The sequence below is a fragment of the Mustela putorius genome, unplaced genomic scaffold (assembly GCF_011764305.1).
Source record: "Mustela putorius furo isolate JIRA1106 unplaced genomic scaffold, ASM1176430v1.1 tig00003853_pilon_pilon_pilon, whole genome shotgun sequence".
In the NCBI taxonomy this organism is placed as follows: domain Eukaryota; kingdom Metazoa; phylum Chordata; class Mammalia; order Carnivora; family Mustelidae; genus Mustela; species Mustela putorius.
The window spans coordinates 84,711,394-84,725,725 of record NW_025422005.1 but is presented as its reverse complement, the minus strand read 5'-3'; the positions used below and the strand labels follow the sequence as shown (position 1 = coordinate 84,725,725).

General features: G+C 36.7%; 1 protein-coding gene across 3 annotated transcripts in view; it reads right to left on the bottom strand.

Moving 5' to 3' along the window:
* Positions 1-14,332, bottom strand: part of AGL (amylo-alpha-1, 6-glucosidase, 4-alpha-glucanotransferase) — a 79,096-nt gene that overhangs the window by 54,659 nt on the left and 10,105 nt on the right. For 2 of the 3 annotated variants that reach the window (XM_004775191.3, XM_004775190.3), the window contains exons 3-5: positions 9,342-9,552; positions 8,611-8,777; positions 6,937-7,140 (exon numbers count right to left, since the gene is read on the bottom strand). In XM_004775191.3, coding sequence (XP_004775248.1) covers positions 6,937-7,140; positions 8,611-8,777; positions 9,342-9,552 — 582 coding nt within the window. The remainder of the gene's footprint in view (positions 1-6,936; positions 7,141-8,610; positions 8,778-9,341; positions 9,553-14,332) is intronic. The other variant, XM_013047177.2, reaches the window with a different exon arrangement.

The following is a 14,332-nucleotide window of genomic DNA, read 5'->3' as shown; positions in this document are numbered from 1 at the left end:
ACTCCCTCACTGATTTATAAAATACTTCTTCCTTGATGTACAAAAGGTATCATTATCCTGGTGGGTTTTTTATTTTTCCTTCTCTCTTTTGGTCCTTCCTTTCTCATTTCCGCTAAAACTTTGAGGGAGTTTTGGTACATCTTAGTCCTTCTCTTTCTTTGAACAGAGTCCTTCTCTTTCTTTTTCATCTCACCACCTCTTCTAGTACCCACATCTCAAACCAGTTCCAGCTCTAACAAGGCCCAGGCACATCTACCCAAGCTTTTGATGGGTAGCATTGCCTGAGGACACCATATTAACTCAAAATCCATTCACATGTTTACATATATCTACACTCAGAATGTGATCTATTCCAGGCACTGTTCTGGGAGATGGATATTCTGCAGCAAAAGTGAACAAGGCTCCTGTCCTCATGGAGCTCCTGTCTTCATGGAGCTTTTTCATTCTAGAGAGGTGAGTTGGTTGGCTTTGTTTTGTTGTGCTTAGACAATTCTGATGGAAGAAAACTCTCTCACAGGCAACTTCTTTGCATAGCTAAATTTGAATGGTTAATGAGATACATTGTTTTAGTAAGACTGATAAAAGTGAGGCCAAGAAATTGCTCTGTTTCTTTTAAAAGGGTGTAACTTACATCTTATCCATTTATATCAGTAAGTTCAGAATCAGAATCAGAGGAGTTCTGCAAGGTATTCCACCTATTTACAATAGTAAAGAATATTTGTTTTAATTTTTAAATAAACAGAAGTTATACATATTCTGTTTCATCTTTAAAATAGAATAATGGGGGCGTCTCAGTGGCTCAGTCGTTAAGCGCCTGCCTTCGACTCAGGTCATGATCCCAGGATCCTGGGATCAAGCCCCACATGGGGCTCCCTACTCAGCGGGAAGCCTGCTTTTCCTCTCCCACTCCCCCTGCTTGTGTTCCTGCTCTTGCTGTCTCTAACTCTCTGTCAAATAAATAAATAAAATCTTTAAAAAAATAAAATAAAATAGAATAATGCCCCCGAATTCATACTGAGGAGCATGAGTGGTTAATGTACATGAAACAAAAAGTAATAACAACTATCGAATCCCCTACCATATGCCAGGTAAGTATACTACTTTATCAATCCTCATGTCCTACCACATGATGTAGGACTTACTGTTATGTTCCTATAACAGACGAGGAACTGAGGCACAGAGAGATAAGCAACCCAGCCAAAGTCATATAGCTAGGAATGAATTTAGGAAAAAGTTTCTTCAGAAAGTTTCTTCAGATTCATCTGCAATCTTAACCAGATGAATGTGTTCATGCCTCAGTCAGCTGAGCACCATTACAATTCTTATAGAGTTTAAAAATCATTATTATTTTTAGTTTCAGTCATTTAGTAAGTAATATAGTACATAATTTATTTTTTAATTATTTATTTAATCCATAATAAACACTTAAAGACAGGATATATAAGAAACAGAGATGTTGTAATAACAGTTAAATTAATAATTCTCAAAAATCAATTTAAGCTGGGTTTCCCTAGATTCATCATCAGTTATTAGAATTCAAGATGTGAGAGAAAAATGTAATGATAATTGTATCGTCTGGATTTTCATTTATTAAGAACCCTAAAGCTACCCTAATTTTTAAATGATAAAATCTGGAAACTTTGTTACTTAATTTTTTTGAGAGAATATCAAGTATAAAATGAAGGAATCCTAAACCTTAGCTAATAAAGTATTATTTCTAATTCTGCAATAAAGAGAAGCCAACCTAAACTATATCTTAATATACACCAAAATTAAAAATGAAACATGGATTTCTAAAGTGGTACCGTGAGGAACTTAGCAGACATTCTCCCCAGCACAACCACAATTTAAATAGCAAAAATTTTAAGTATAATCATTTAAAGTCTCTGGAAATTGTCTTAAGGGCATTCAGCATATGGAGAAACACTTATTCAAGAAAACCTACTAACTTTCAGCAAGAAAGCAAGAGTCTGTGGCATTTGAACTACAATCTACTCCCTTAATCTTCCCAAACAGCTATGTGTTAATGGAAGCTCTGTGCCAGGTGCTCTATTCTAGGCAGGCATGGCCAACATGGAGGCTTCCTCTTCCTACCATTCCCAGTCTGGGGTTAAAGTTTCATGCTGGGAGAGGCAGGCTGCCGATGTTCTCACACTTCCTCTAGCCCCATTTTGTAGAAGCTCTATTCCAAGTAGGCAGGAAAAGAAAATCTAGTCTCTTTTCCTTCACTTCAGCCACCCCTTCCTCTGCCCCCTGGTAGGGTGGACATCCCACCTAGTTGTGGGAGGCCAAGAATACTGAGACTCCAATTGCCTCTGAAAGTTGGAGCTTACTTGTAGGGTGAAGGTCCCACGTGGGAGGACAACTGAAAAGATCAGGGATTGCTACCTCCTGCCTTGTGTGACCCCAGAATGAGATGGTACCTGGGGAAAAGTGATCTCATCCCCAGCTCTGGAGCAGCAGCACAGGTGTTCCGGTCAGGGAGAAAGACAGGCCATGAAGATGAAGGGCTCTGCCTGAAAGGGCTGAATTTGTTTGGAAGAGTGAGTGAAGATTCCATGCATAAGGGCATTACTGAAAATTATGAAGACCTTGGTGGGGAGCAGTTGAAAGAATGTTGGTAGCTCCATGATATAAGAAAAACATCAGAGCAAACAAACAAGTTTAACAGCATCCGGGAAAGCAGGGAAAGAGAAAGCAGAGGTCAGCCCTCCTGGGCTGCATCCACTCAGAAGCAATTCTATAGGACGTGGGAAAGACTTGAAAAACATTCCTTAGATCCTACACAGACCCATCAACAGAGGACAACTCACTAGCAAAGGGGCTTAAAGACAACCTCTACCCAAACATTAAATGAACACTAACCTACAGTGACCCAGGGTAAATCCTAGGAAGCCAGGTTTAAAAATAAAATCACATTTACCTCTGGTAGTCTGGAAGACCATATGTATGCCCAAGGCTGTGTGATCTCCAGAGCAACCAGAGAGGGAACCTCCAGGGTTCCGGTCCTTGGTAAATCTTTATCCATCCTTTTACTGTGAACCTCTTGGTATCTTTGAATGTAGAGTGTGTTGCCTGTAGACAGCATATAGTTGGCTCTTGTTTTTCCAATTAACTCTGACAGCCTCTGCCCTTCAAGGTACAGGCACATCTTGGAGATATTGTGGATTTGGATCCAGACCATTGCAATAAAATAAAAATTGCAATAAAGCAAGTCAAACAATTTTTTGGTTTCCTGGTGTATATAAAAGTTATGTTTATATTATATTGTAGTCTATGAAGTATGAAATAGCATTATATCTAAAAAAAACAATGTATATACCTTAAATAAAAAATACTTAATGTTTAAAAATGCTGTTTTCGGAGCTTCCAGCAAGTCATAATCACAAATCCCTGACCACCATAACAAATATAATGATGAAGAAATCTGAATGATGAAAAGTTTGGCAAAAGTTACCAAAATGTGACACAGAGACATGAGGTCATGAGGTCAGCAAATGCTGTTGGAAAAAATGGCATCAATAGACTTGTTTGATGCAGGTTGCCACAAATCTTTAATTTGTTAAAAAAAAAAAATCAAGCAGTAACTGAGAAGTGCAAAAAAAAATGAAGCACAATTAAAGAAGGTATGCATTACATTACAAATTCCCTGGATCTTTGGCTTACAAATTTTTTACTATGCTGAGTAAGGCTATCTTTGTTAAGTTACTTAAAATACACTGAGCTTTAGGACACATAGATTAATTTTTTTTTAAACCAAATTTTAAAGGTTGGGAAGTTTTCAGCCATTACTTCTTTAAGTGTTTTTTCTGTTCTTTCCTTTCCTCTTCTTCAGATATTTCCATATGCACGTTAGTATGTTTCAAGATGTCCCACCTTTCATTGGAACTCTATTCATTTTTATCTTCTTTCTTCTGCTCTTCAAAATGTATAATCTCTGTTTACTAATCCTTTATTCTGTCAACTCAAATATACTGCTGAATATCTCTAGTGAATTTTTAATTTTGGTTATTTACTTTTCAACTCCAGAATTCTCATTTGGTTATTTTTTAAAATTTCCATTTACTGATACTCTCTATTTGATGAGATAGAATGATCATTTCTTCCCCTTTACTGCTATAACCTGTTTTCTTTTAATTCTCTAAATATATTTATAACAGTTGCTTTGAAGTCTATATTGGCTAAGTATGACATCTAGGACTTTTTAAAGGCAATTTCTGTCACCTGCTTTTTTTCTTGTGTATATGGGTCACACTTGCTCTTTCTTTGCATTTCTCAATTTTTTGTTGCAAACTGGGCAATTTAGATAGCGTACTGTAGCAACTCTGGATATTGAGTCCATTCCTTCCAGGAATTGGAAGGAATTGGCTGCCTCTTTGTAACTTGGTTAGACTGCTCCAGTGATGTCTATTTCCCCTACAGTGTGCAGCCACTGATGTTGCCACTCAGAGGACACAGCTGGGGTCACGGGCAGTGAGCATGGGATGAGAGTGGTTTTGAGCACGGTTCTCTTAACTGTCTCTTTCCCTGAACTTTGTTAAGCTGCTTGCCTCTGCTGGAATCACACTTAGGTGTTACTCTCTTGTGTTATTATTTTTGATAACAGGCTGGCACATAAATTGCTCCACAGTCTGATCCAATTAAATTTGGACCCTTTGGCAGGGATAATCCCTGAGACCAGTCTCTGAGACTTGTCTGACCCCAGGGAAACTGTTCTTAGCTGTCTCTTTCCCTGGTTCTTTTGGTTAAACTACTGGCTGGCCTATGATTTAGTATGCTGCTCTCACTAGGGATACCAGCCTCTCCTTGTTTACCACCAAAGTCTCCACTATTTCCAAAAGTGTCCCATGACAGATACCAAATAACATCAATTTCATTCTTAGTCTGTTCTTACTGCACATCTCCTCCTCTGGGTAGAATGCTTATGTCACTGCTCTGTAACTGTTGGCAGGAACTGTAGCCTCTGTTTTTTTTGGCTTACCTCTCTAGGTATGGAACCTCCATCCCATGAGCAAGCTGAGGCAAGGGCACCTGGGGCCCAGTATTCTTGCCCTGCCATGCCCGGGGTAAAGTTTTTCCCCTCTGAGTGGAGTGGGGTTGGATGAAGGAAGGGAGCCCAAGACCTCTCAGCTGTTCTTGCCCAGAATAGAGTTTATACAACAGAGGGCTAGAGTTGGGAGGGGCATGAGAAATGCTGGAAGCATGCCTATTTCAACTGTAGCCCTATGCTGGGAGTTGAGGAGAAAAGGAGCTTTGTGTTTCCAGCTGTACATGTCAGGAGTAGACCTATCATCATTCTGAGCTGGGGCAGGGAGAAGCAGGTCCTGGTTCAAATGTCACAGACTATCACTGCTCCTACTGAGAGTTAGTAGATTTTCTTATATACTTCTCCATATGCTGAATCCCATTAAAACAATTTCCAAAGACTTTAAACAGTTTTTTAAAAAATAACTTTTATCAGTTGTTTTGCTGGGTAGAGGGTCTGTGAAGCCCAATCTGGAAGTCGACTCCCCTGGACAGTAACTTTACAATAAAAACCTGTTTTCACAGAAAGGACATTATGATTTATAACACTTTCCAATTTAAGGCTGAAGCAAAGTTCACTTTTTTATATTGCACAGACTCTCTCAAATGCCTTAGAAATACAGTCTCTGATACAGACTGCCTCTGTACCCCAATTTTTTTTCTCCCCTGTTTCTTTAGTAACAGAATTCCCAAGGTTCAGCTGTACATACAGCTGATAGGCTACACTGCAAGACTCCTTTGCAGCTAGGTGTGACAAGAGAAAAAATCCTATCTGACAAAATGTAAGTATGTGTGTGTGTGTGTGTGTGTGTGTGTGTGTGCGCGCACGCGCATATATATATATATATATAAAATATATAATACATACATATTAATATAATATATATATCAGATCATGCCCTTAAAAGGTATGATTTCTCTTCCTCATTTCCATTGGTTGAGGGTGATATTGGGAACTAAATGGCCATATTTGATTAAGAGTTGGAAGCAAAGTGTTGGAGATAGAGCAATGTAAGAGAAAGAACCTCGTTCCCTATTACCATTGAGCTACTATATCAGTCTTGGGATGCCTAGCTCATCTTTTATAAGAAATAAATACAGATTCAGTCTTGTCTCTTTGTTTTTATCTCTTTGTTAAAGCTGCCTACACCATATCCTAACTATATATAATGCCATTATGTAGCTTGATAAGAATAATATTATAGATGATAAAGTAATTATCAATAATGTCAACTTTTCAAGTGAAGAACACTGAGTTCTTATATATTAGGAAGTTTTCACTGGGCATTGAGAGAAGATAATATTTCCAAGGCACACTGGGTTAAACTGAAAGCTGATCATGGCCAGAGGCTTCTCCAGGCCCAGCTGTTTTGACAGGTGATTGGACCAATCATCTTCCTGAGGATCACCAGTTGGGAAGCTCTGATACATTTTATAGAACTGTATATTGGTAAAGAATCTTGGGGTCCAAATGAGTTAACTTTAATAAGTCCTTTTAGCATGTAAGGGGTATAATTTTTAGATTTAACTTCTAAGAGTTTACAAATAAGAGTCATTAGTTTTTTCAAATAAATACTATAGTACCAGAGCTGTTGCTACATGGGATTCACATGTTAGTCTGCAAAGTATTAATACTGCAAGTTGAAATATGTGATCCTATGTCTCTTCTATGATCATTCTCTTATTTTTTAATTATCACATTGAAAATACATGCTGACTTTATTATCTTTAATAACACTGTTTTCTTTGAAAGAAAAAAAGTGGTACTATATAAAGTGATTTATAAATTGAAGGACACTTGTGCATCATTTGTGTTTTCAAAATTTATGTTATATAAAACCATAAGAAATAAAATAACCAGACTATAATATTTCCATCAAAATTAATGGAAGTAGTTAATGAAGCTCATACCAGTGTGGTTGTAGACAACATCAGTAATACAAAGAATATGCCATTCCTTTTTCAATTTTTCCACTAGTTGTCCAACATCATTCCAGGTATACTTTTTATTAGGTCTTGAAAAGTCAGGATTTAATTCTAACTGGTTGGCAAGGGAGTAGCATGATCTAGATAGTCCAAGAGTCTGTAATGGGGTAAAATGAATCATGTTGTAACCTGCAACACAAGAAAATAAACAAAGACCACGGTTAGAAAAAAAAAAAAAAAAGACAAACTAAAACTAAGCAATATATAAGTTTAAACTTCCTTAAGTAATTCTACCTAGCAAGGCAATCATGAAACTAGAAAAGGAGTCAAAGACTAGGGTTCAAATCCTACCTGTACCCCAAGTGACATCAAGCAAGTCTACTTAAATCTTTCAGAATACCAGTGTGCTCATATATAAGACAGAGATAGTGAGAAAATGCATTTGAAAAAAATCATGGTACACAGTGCCTAGTTATTATTAGGAGTTTGATTTATATTTGTTGGATGTATATATAATACATGTAGAAAATATATTTTATATAAGTATATCAGCATGTCTTGCTCCTACTTTTAATCCTCCACTCTACTTGTGTTCTGTTTCAATTATGTCAGTGAACGTATCGCTTTCCTCATATTATATTCAACTTGAAAAAAGTAGAAAATTAATATTATTACCCTTTGCATATACCCTTTGTATATGGGGTAGCACATACTTTCTATATGGAAGATAGCTACTCAATGTTGAATTAAAGTTATATACAATAATAATACATTTTCCAAAACATTTTAATAATTTACTGCTAATTCTTATATGTCAAAGTAAAGTCTTATAGACAATAATGATCTCATTTTATTATTAGAGTTCCTTAGTTTACTGAGTTGAACCATATAATGTACTATTCTTGTAGGTTAAAAGTGGTTGTCTTATGTAGTGATCCAAAGGGACACATGCACCCGAATGTTTATAGCAGCAATGTCCACAATAGCCAAACTATGGAAAGAACCTAGATGTCCATCAACAGATGAATGGATCAAGAAGATGTGGTATATATACACAATGGAATACTATGCAGCCATCAAAAGAAATGAAATCTTGCCATTTGCAACAACATGGATGGAACTAGAGCGTATCATGCTTAGCGAAATAAGTCAAGCAGAGAAAGACAACTATCATATGATCTCCCTGATATGAGGAAGTGGTGATGCAACATGGAGGCTTAAGTGGGTAGAAGAAGAATAAATGAAACAAGATGGGATTGGGAGGGAGACAAACCATAAGTGACTCTTAATCTCACAAAACAAACTGAGGGTTGCCGGGGGGAAGGGGTTTGGGAGAAGGGGGTGGGATTATGGACATTGGGGAGGGTATGTGATTTGGTGAGTGCTGTGAAGTGTGTAAACCTGGTGATTCACAGACCTGTACCCCTGGGGATAAAAATATATGTTTATAAAAAATAAAAAAAAAAAATCTTTAAAAAAAAAAAAAAAAAAAAAAAAAAAAAAAAAAAAAAAAGTGGTTGTCTTAACAACTTTATATGATTCTATTTACATTACTAAATATACAAGAAACAAAATTAAAAGATCAAAGCTTTTGAAATCTGTATCACAGAGGATAATTATATTTATTTTAAAAAAGAAAAGAAAGATAGCTGACATTACCTGATTCTTTTGCAACCCTAAGTCTGCTTTCCCATTCATCAAAAGGTCCCAGACATTTGGCTAAAAACGTCTGGAGTGTAACACAGTCCAAGGGTAACACATGATTATCAGCACCAACATGTAAAACAGGATCCACAACTATGTAACCCCCACCACTTTTCTCATTTCTAAGGAGAAAACAAAACAAAAACTTCTCAATTAATGATAGAAAAAAAGTCCTCATCTGATAGTCTGATTTTTCTAATGAGAAATGGAATTGTCCCACTTAAAAATATATTTCTACGAACATAAAATCATTTACAAAGTTGCAATGAAACTCAATGGAAAAGTCTCATTTTATCTTCTTCTAATCTCTACATAATAATATAATATATATAACATCTAATAATGCTGCTTTAAGGAAAAATAAGTGTACTAAATTCGTCAGTAATATCAACAGCACTCAAGCAAAGAGCATCTTATAATGAAGTTCTATGAAAAGACTAGAATTTCCAAGCGTTTACCTAAAAAAAATACTCTGAATCTGCAATAAGTCTTATAATTACTTCCTCGGAATTAAAAAATCATATTCTATTTGCATCTCAAAACATCCCGTAAAAATTGCACTGCCATGGTTTATATAGTAAGTAACTTTTTACAAGCTGGATAATTTAACTAGATAAAATAAATTAACTTTTATCCCACATTTCCCACATTAACTTTTATACCCACATACAGAGCACCTGACTTACCCTTGAAGGAAGTAATACTGAAATGATCCAGCTTGCTGAAGATTAAGTTTACAGTATTTATCAGAATCATCTTCTCTCTCTGTTGGATTTTCCCATTCCAGGGAACGAAATTTTTCTCGATTAAATGCTTCTCCAGGAAATGGGTAATTTGTATACACAGTAACTGCTTTTCCCTGTAAAGTGGGGCCTAATCGGAACTGTAGTTCGAACCCTAAACAAAAAGCACATTTCAATAAACTCGTTGTAGGAACTTAAATCACCACATTAAAAAAATAGATGTTTTATTTAAAGTATTACATAAACTGATTTCTCAACTATGTTTAAATAACTCCTAGGGACGCCTGTGTGGCTCCTTCACTTAAGTATCTGCCTTTGGCTCAGGTCGTGATCCTGGGGTTCTGGGATAGAGTTTCGAATTGGGCTCCTTGCTCACTGGGGAGTTTGCTTCTCCCTTTGCCTGCTGTGTGCGTCTGCTCTCTTGCTCTCTCTCTGACAAATAAGGAAATAAATAAAATCTTTTATTAAAAGATTTTATATATTTATTTGAGAGAAAGAGCAATCATGAGCAGGGAAGAGGCAAAGGGAGGGGAAAGGGAGAAGCAGGCTCCCCACTGAGCAGGGAACCTGACAAGGGGCTTGATCCCAGGACCCTGGGATCATGACCTGAGCTGAAGACAGATGTATAACCAACTGAAATAAATAAAATCTTTAAAAAAATAAAACAACTCCTAATAAATAATGCTGATTTGAAACTATTTTGCATTCTAATTTGGCTGAATTATATATTTAATAAACACTTTACATCATGGAACTGTTTGCTCTATACTGTCCTTCTCTTCTCCTGGAAACTGATTACTATTTGCAAGGCTACTCTGGAATATGCAAATTCTTTTACCTCTTCTTCTTTTTTTTTTTTCTTTTTAAGATTTTTATTTATTTATTTGACACAGAGAGAGAGAGACTGCACAAGCAGGAAGATCAGCAGGCAGAGGGAGAAGCAGGCTCCCCCTGAGCGGGCAGCCCAATGTGGGGATCAATCCCAGGACCCTAGAATCATGACCTGAGCTGAAAGCAGACGTTTAATTGGCTGAGCCACCCAGGTACCCCTCTTTTTTCTTTAATAACATGTCTTCAAGTTTATTGAGAGTACTTTTAGAAAACAAAGATAGCACTAAAATTTAAAAAAAATGAAATTTTACTGAACTTGAAATCTTTCTTTTTTAATTTTAATTCCAATATAATTAACATATAGTGTTATATTATTTCCAGGTATAAAATATAGTGTTCAATGATTCTTTATATTACTCAATGTGTGTACTCTTTTTTTTTTTTTTAAACCTATTTAACCCATCCCTCCACCTGCCTCCTCTCTGGTAACCATCAGTTTGTTCTTTGTACTTAAGAGTCTATTTTTTGGTTTGTCTCTTTTGTCTTCGTTTGTTTCTTAAATGCCACATGTGAGTGAAATCATATGGTATTTGTCTTTTTCTGACTGACTTATTTCATTTGGGATTCATTCTCCAGATCCATCCATGTTGTTGCAAATGGCAAGATTTTGTTCTTTTTTATGGCTAATACCACATCTTCTTTATCAACTCATCTATGGATGGACACTTGGATTTCTTCCATTCGGCTATTGTAAATAATGTTGCAATGAACTTATGGGTGCATTTATCTTTTCAAGCTAGTGTTTTGATGTTCTTTGGGTACATACTCAGTACAGGAATTACTGGATCATATGGTAGTTCTATTTCTAACTTGTGAGGAATCTCCATACTGTTTTCCTCAATGGCTATACTAGTTTACATTCCTACCAACAGTACACATAGGTTTCTTTTTCTCCAGGATGTGCAAAGTTCTTACATTACCTCATTTCCCATAACCCCTCAACCTTTCCAACCCCTTGCCCCCACCTATGAATTGACTGCCCAAGGTGGGCATCTAAGTACTTAGAGACCTTTTCTAGTCTTTATCCAAACAGCAACAGAGAAAGTGAGTTTCTCTCTGGTGTCAGAGTGTATGATAGTATGCAAAACTTGGGAAGTACCACCGAACAACCATCTCACCACAGAGAGAAAGCCAGTCTTTCTAAGAGAAGACAACCTTTAGATAGGCAGTTTTCAGATTTCTAACAGGAGTTCCAGAGGCATTTGAGCCCCTAATACTGTTCTGGATGTCTGCTTAAATCCACAAGTGTGGTAATAAAGGGTTAACAAGTGGCTGTATGAAATTGGGGATGAGGGTTGGGAATGCTGAGCCCTGACTGAGCAGTGTTTGCTGACTGGGGGGAAACAATCTTGCTGTGGTCAACCTTAAGCTACCAATGTGATATCAGTGAGCATGGAACTGGGAAGACATACGCACAATCAGACATACGCAAACTACTGCCTCTATTCCTACTTCTCATGGTTTAGTATTTAAAATTTAAGCCTTTCTTCAAATTCTGAGGGCCAAAACATTGCTGCTTTTACTTGTTAGGCTATTTCTATTAAAATATATCTGAGACTTCTATAATGTGTTACAAGTATTTTGCCATGGGATGAAAAAATCAACACATATAATTTTACTGTGAAATAAAAAATTGTGGTTGGTTCAGGGCAGTTTTAAATCTTGAATATAATTATTAGAATGTGAAAATTCTGGCTATAGTAAAGTCTGTTAGAAATATAAGGAATGTAAGACTATATTTATCATGATGAGCACTGAGTAATGTACAGAATTGTTGAATCACTATATGTACACCTGAAACTAATATAACATTGTTTTATTAGTTAACACTGTTAACTATACTGGAATTGAAACAAAAGCCTAATAAAAAAAGAAATATAAGGCTTGTAAATTTTAATCATGAATGTAACATTTCAATTAGTAAAGGGTAATAACCAATGAAAGCAGGAAAATTTAGTTTTGCTGATTATAATCTTTAAGCTTAAGGGAAAAATTTTTTTTAAGATTTTATTTATTTATTTGACAGACAGAGATCACAAGTAGGCAGAGAGGCAGGCAGAGAGAGAGAGAGGAGGAAGCAGGCTCCCCATGAGCAGAGAGTCCAATGTGGGGCTCGATCCTAGGACCCGGGGATCATGACCTGAGCTGAAGGAAGATTCTTAACCCACTGAGCCACTCAGGTGCCCCAAGCTTAATTTAAAAATTTTATTTATTTATTTTTTAATTATTGAAGCATTTTTGACATGTTATATTACTTTTAAGTGTATAATATAGTGATTCAACAATTCTACACACTACAAAATGCTCCCCGCAATAAGGGAAGTCATCCTACCAAGTTATTACAATATTATTGACTATATTCCCTATGCTATACTTTTCATGTCTGGGACTTACTTATTTTATAACTGGAAATGTCTACTTCTGAAGAAATTTTTTGAGAAGAAAGCAGCATACTAATATCTATACTTTTAATGTTTAATTTATTAAACATCTAACAAAGTATAGAAAATTATGTAAGGACTGCCTACCATATATTGGAAACAAAATAGACAATGATCTCTGCCCTGGTGGAGCTTGAGTTCTAAAGGGGGAAGGCAGCCATTAAACAATGAACATGACAAATAAGTAAGAAAAAACAGTATGCCACGGAGGGATAAATGCTAAGAGAAAAAAGAAAAAATCAGAGCAGTGTAAGGAAAATGGGGGAAGAGAAGAGATGGCGGGGAGGTGGTAGCAATTTTAAATAGATTGGTTGTTAAGAAGTTGAAAAGCTTGAGAGAAGCAAGGGAATTAGCCTCATGGCGATTCATGGCCATCTATGGAAAGTATCGACCAAGAAAAGGAAACAGAGAGGACTTAGGATGGAAGCATGCCTGGTGGTTCCAGAAATAACAAGAAGCTCAGTATGTCTGGGTTGGAATAAGCTAGGAGAGAAGTAGTAGGATATAAGGAAAGAAAGGTAACAGGGAAGTCAGATCATGAGTTTGTAGGCCATTGGAAGTATATTGGCTTCTTCTCTGACCAAAATGAGGAGCCAATGAACAGTTTTGAGCAGAGACATCACATGACCTGACTTGTGTATTAAATCACTCTGTATATCCCTCTGAGTATGTCTGTTTCTGGCCTTAATGGAGTTAAGTGGTATTAGATTTGCCCTCTGCTGAGAAACTAGAAAAAATATAGAAGACAACTGTTTTCAGAAATAAGTATTGAAGCACTGTGATACCTGAGAGAAGGGTGATTCCTATGAACCCTCTACATTTCAGACTGAGTAAACTTTCTGGGCTGTGACACAGGGAGCAGGAACAGTAGTCTGAGTTGAGGACACAGAGATTATAGAGTTTGGGGAGGATGAAGAAACTTCAATTTTCAGAGCAGAGTATGGCACAGAAGAAAGCTATGCAAAGAAAGAGTTCCAGAAAATTACCTAGGGTCATCTTGAATCTGCCTGAATGCCAGGCTGACATGGGAAGTGTTTGACTACAGGAGGCTGGGCAAAATATAACTACTAGAAACTATCAATTGACCAGTTCCCAGAGCTTACTCAGGCCTGGGAGACATTGCAACTTTCAAGCAGCCAGAGTTAAGAGACGTTGTTGAACACCTGTTGTATTCAAGAGTCGCTTTTATGTAAAAGGGCTAACATAGCCCTAGAGTAAGAACTATTATACACTTACCCTGTCAAAGCTTAAAATAGCCTCAAAAGGATAAGCTGACCCACAGATAATGTATATGGCTGCTAAGATAAAAGGCATCACTCCTTTAATGGAAGACAAAAAAATCCAGAGATACAATAATAGAACATTCACAATGTCTACCATCCAATAAAAACTGCTAAACAGAAAGAGGAGGGGAGAGTGTCAATGACACATATATCTGGGGGTAGGGCATTCCACACAGAGGAAACAGAATATGTAAAGGACCTGAGATTCCTGCTTCTGGCAAAGACGGAATGGAATGAATAAGAGGGATTGGATTTACACTCTTCCTTGAAACTTAAAGGAAAGAAACCAGGAAAAAAAACCAGACAAAATATATGAAAT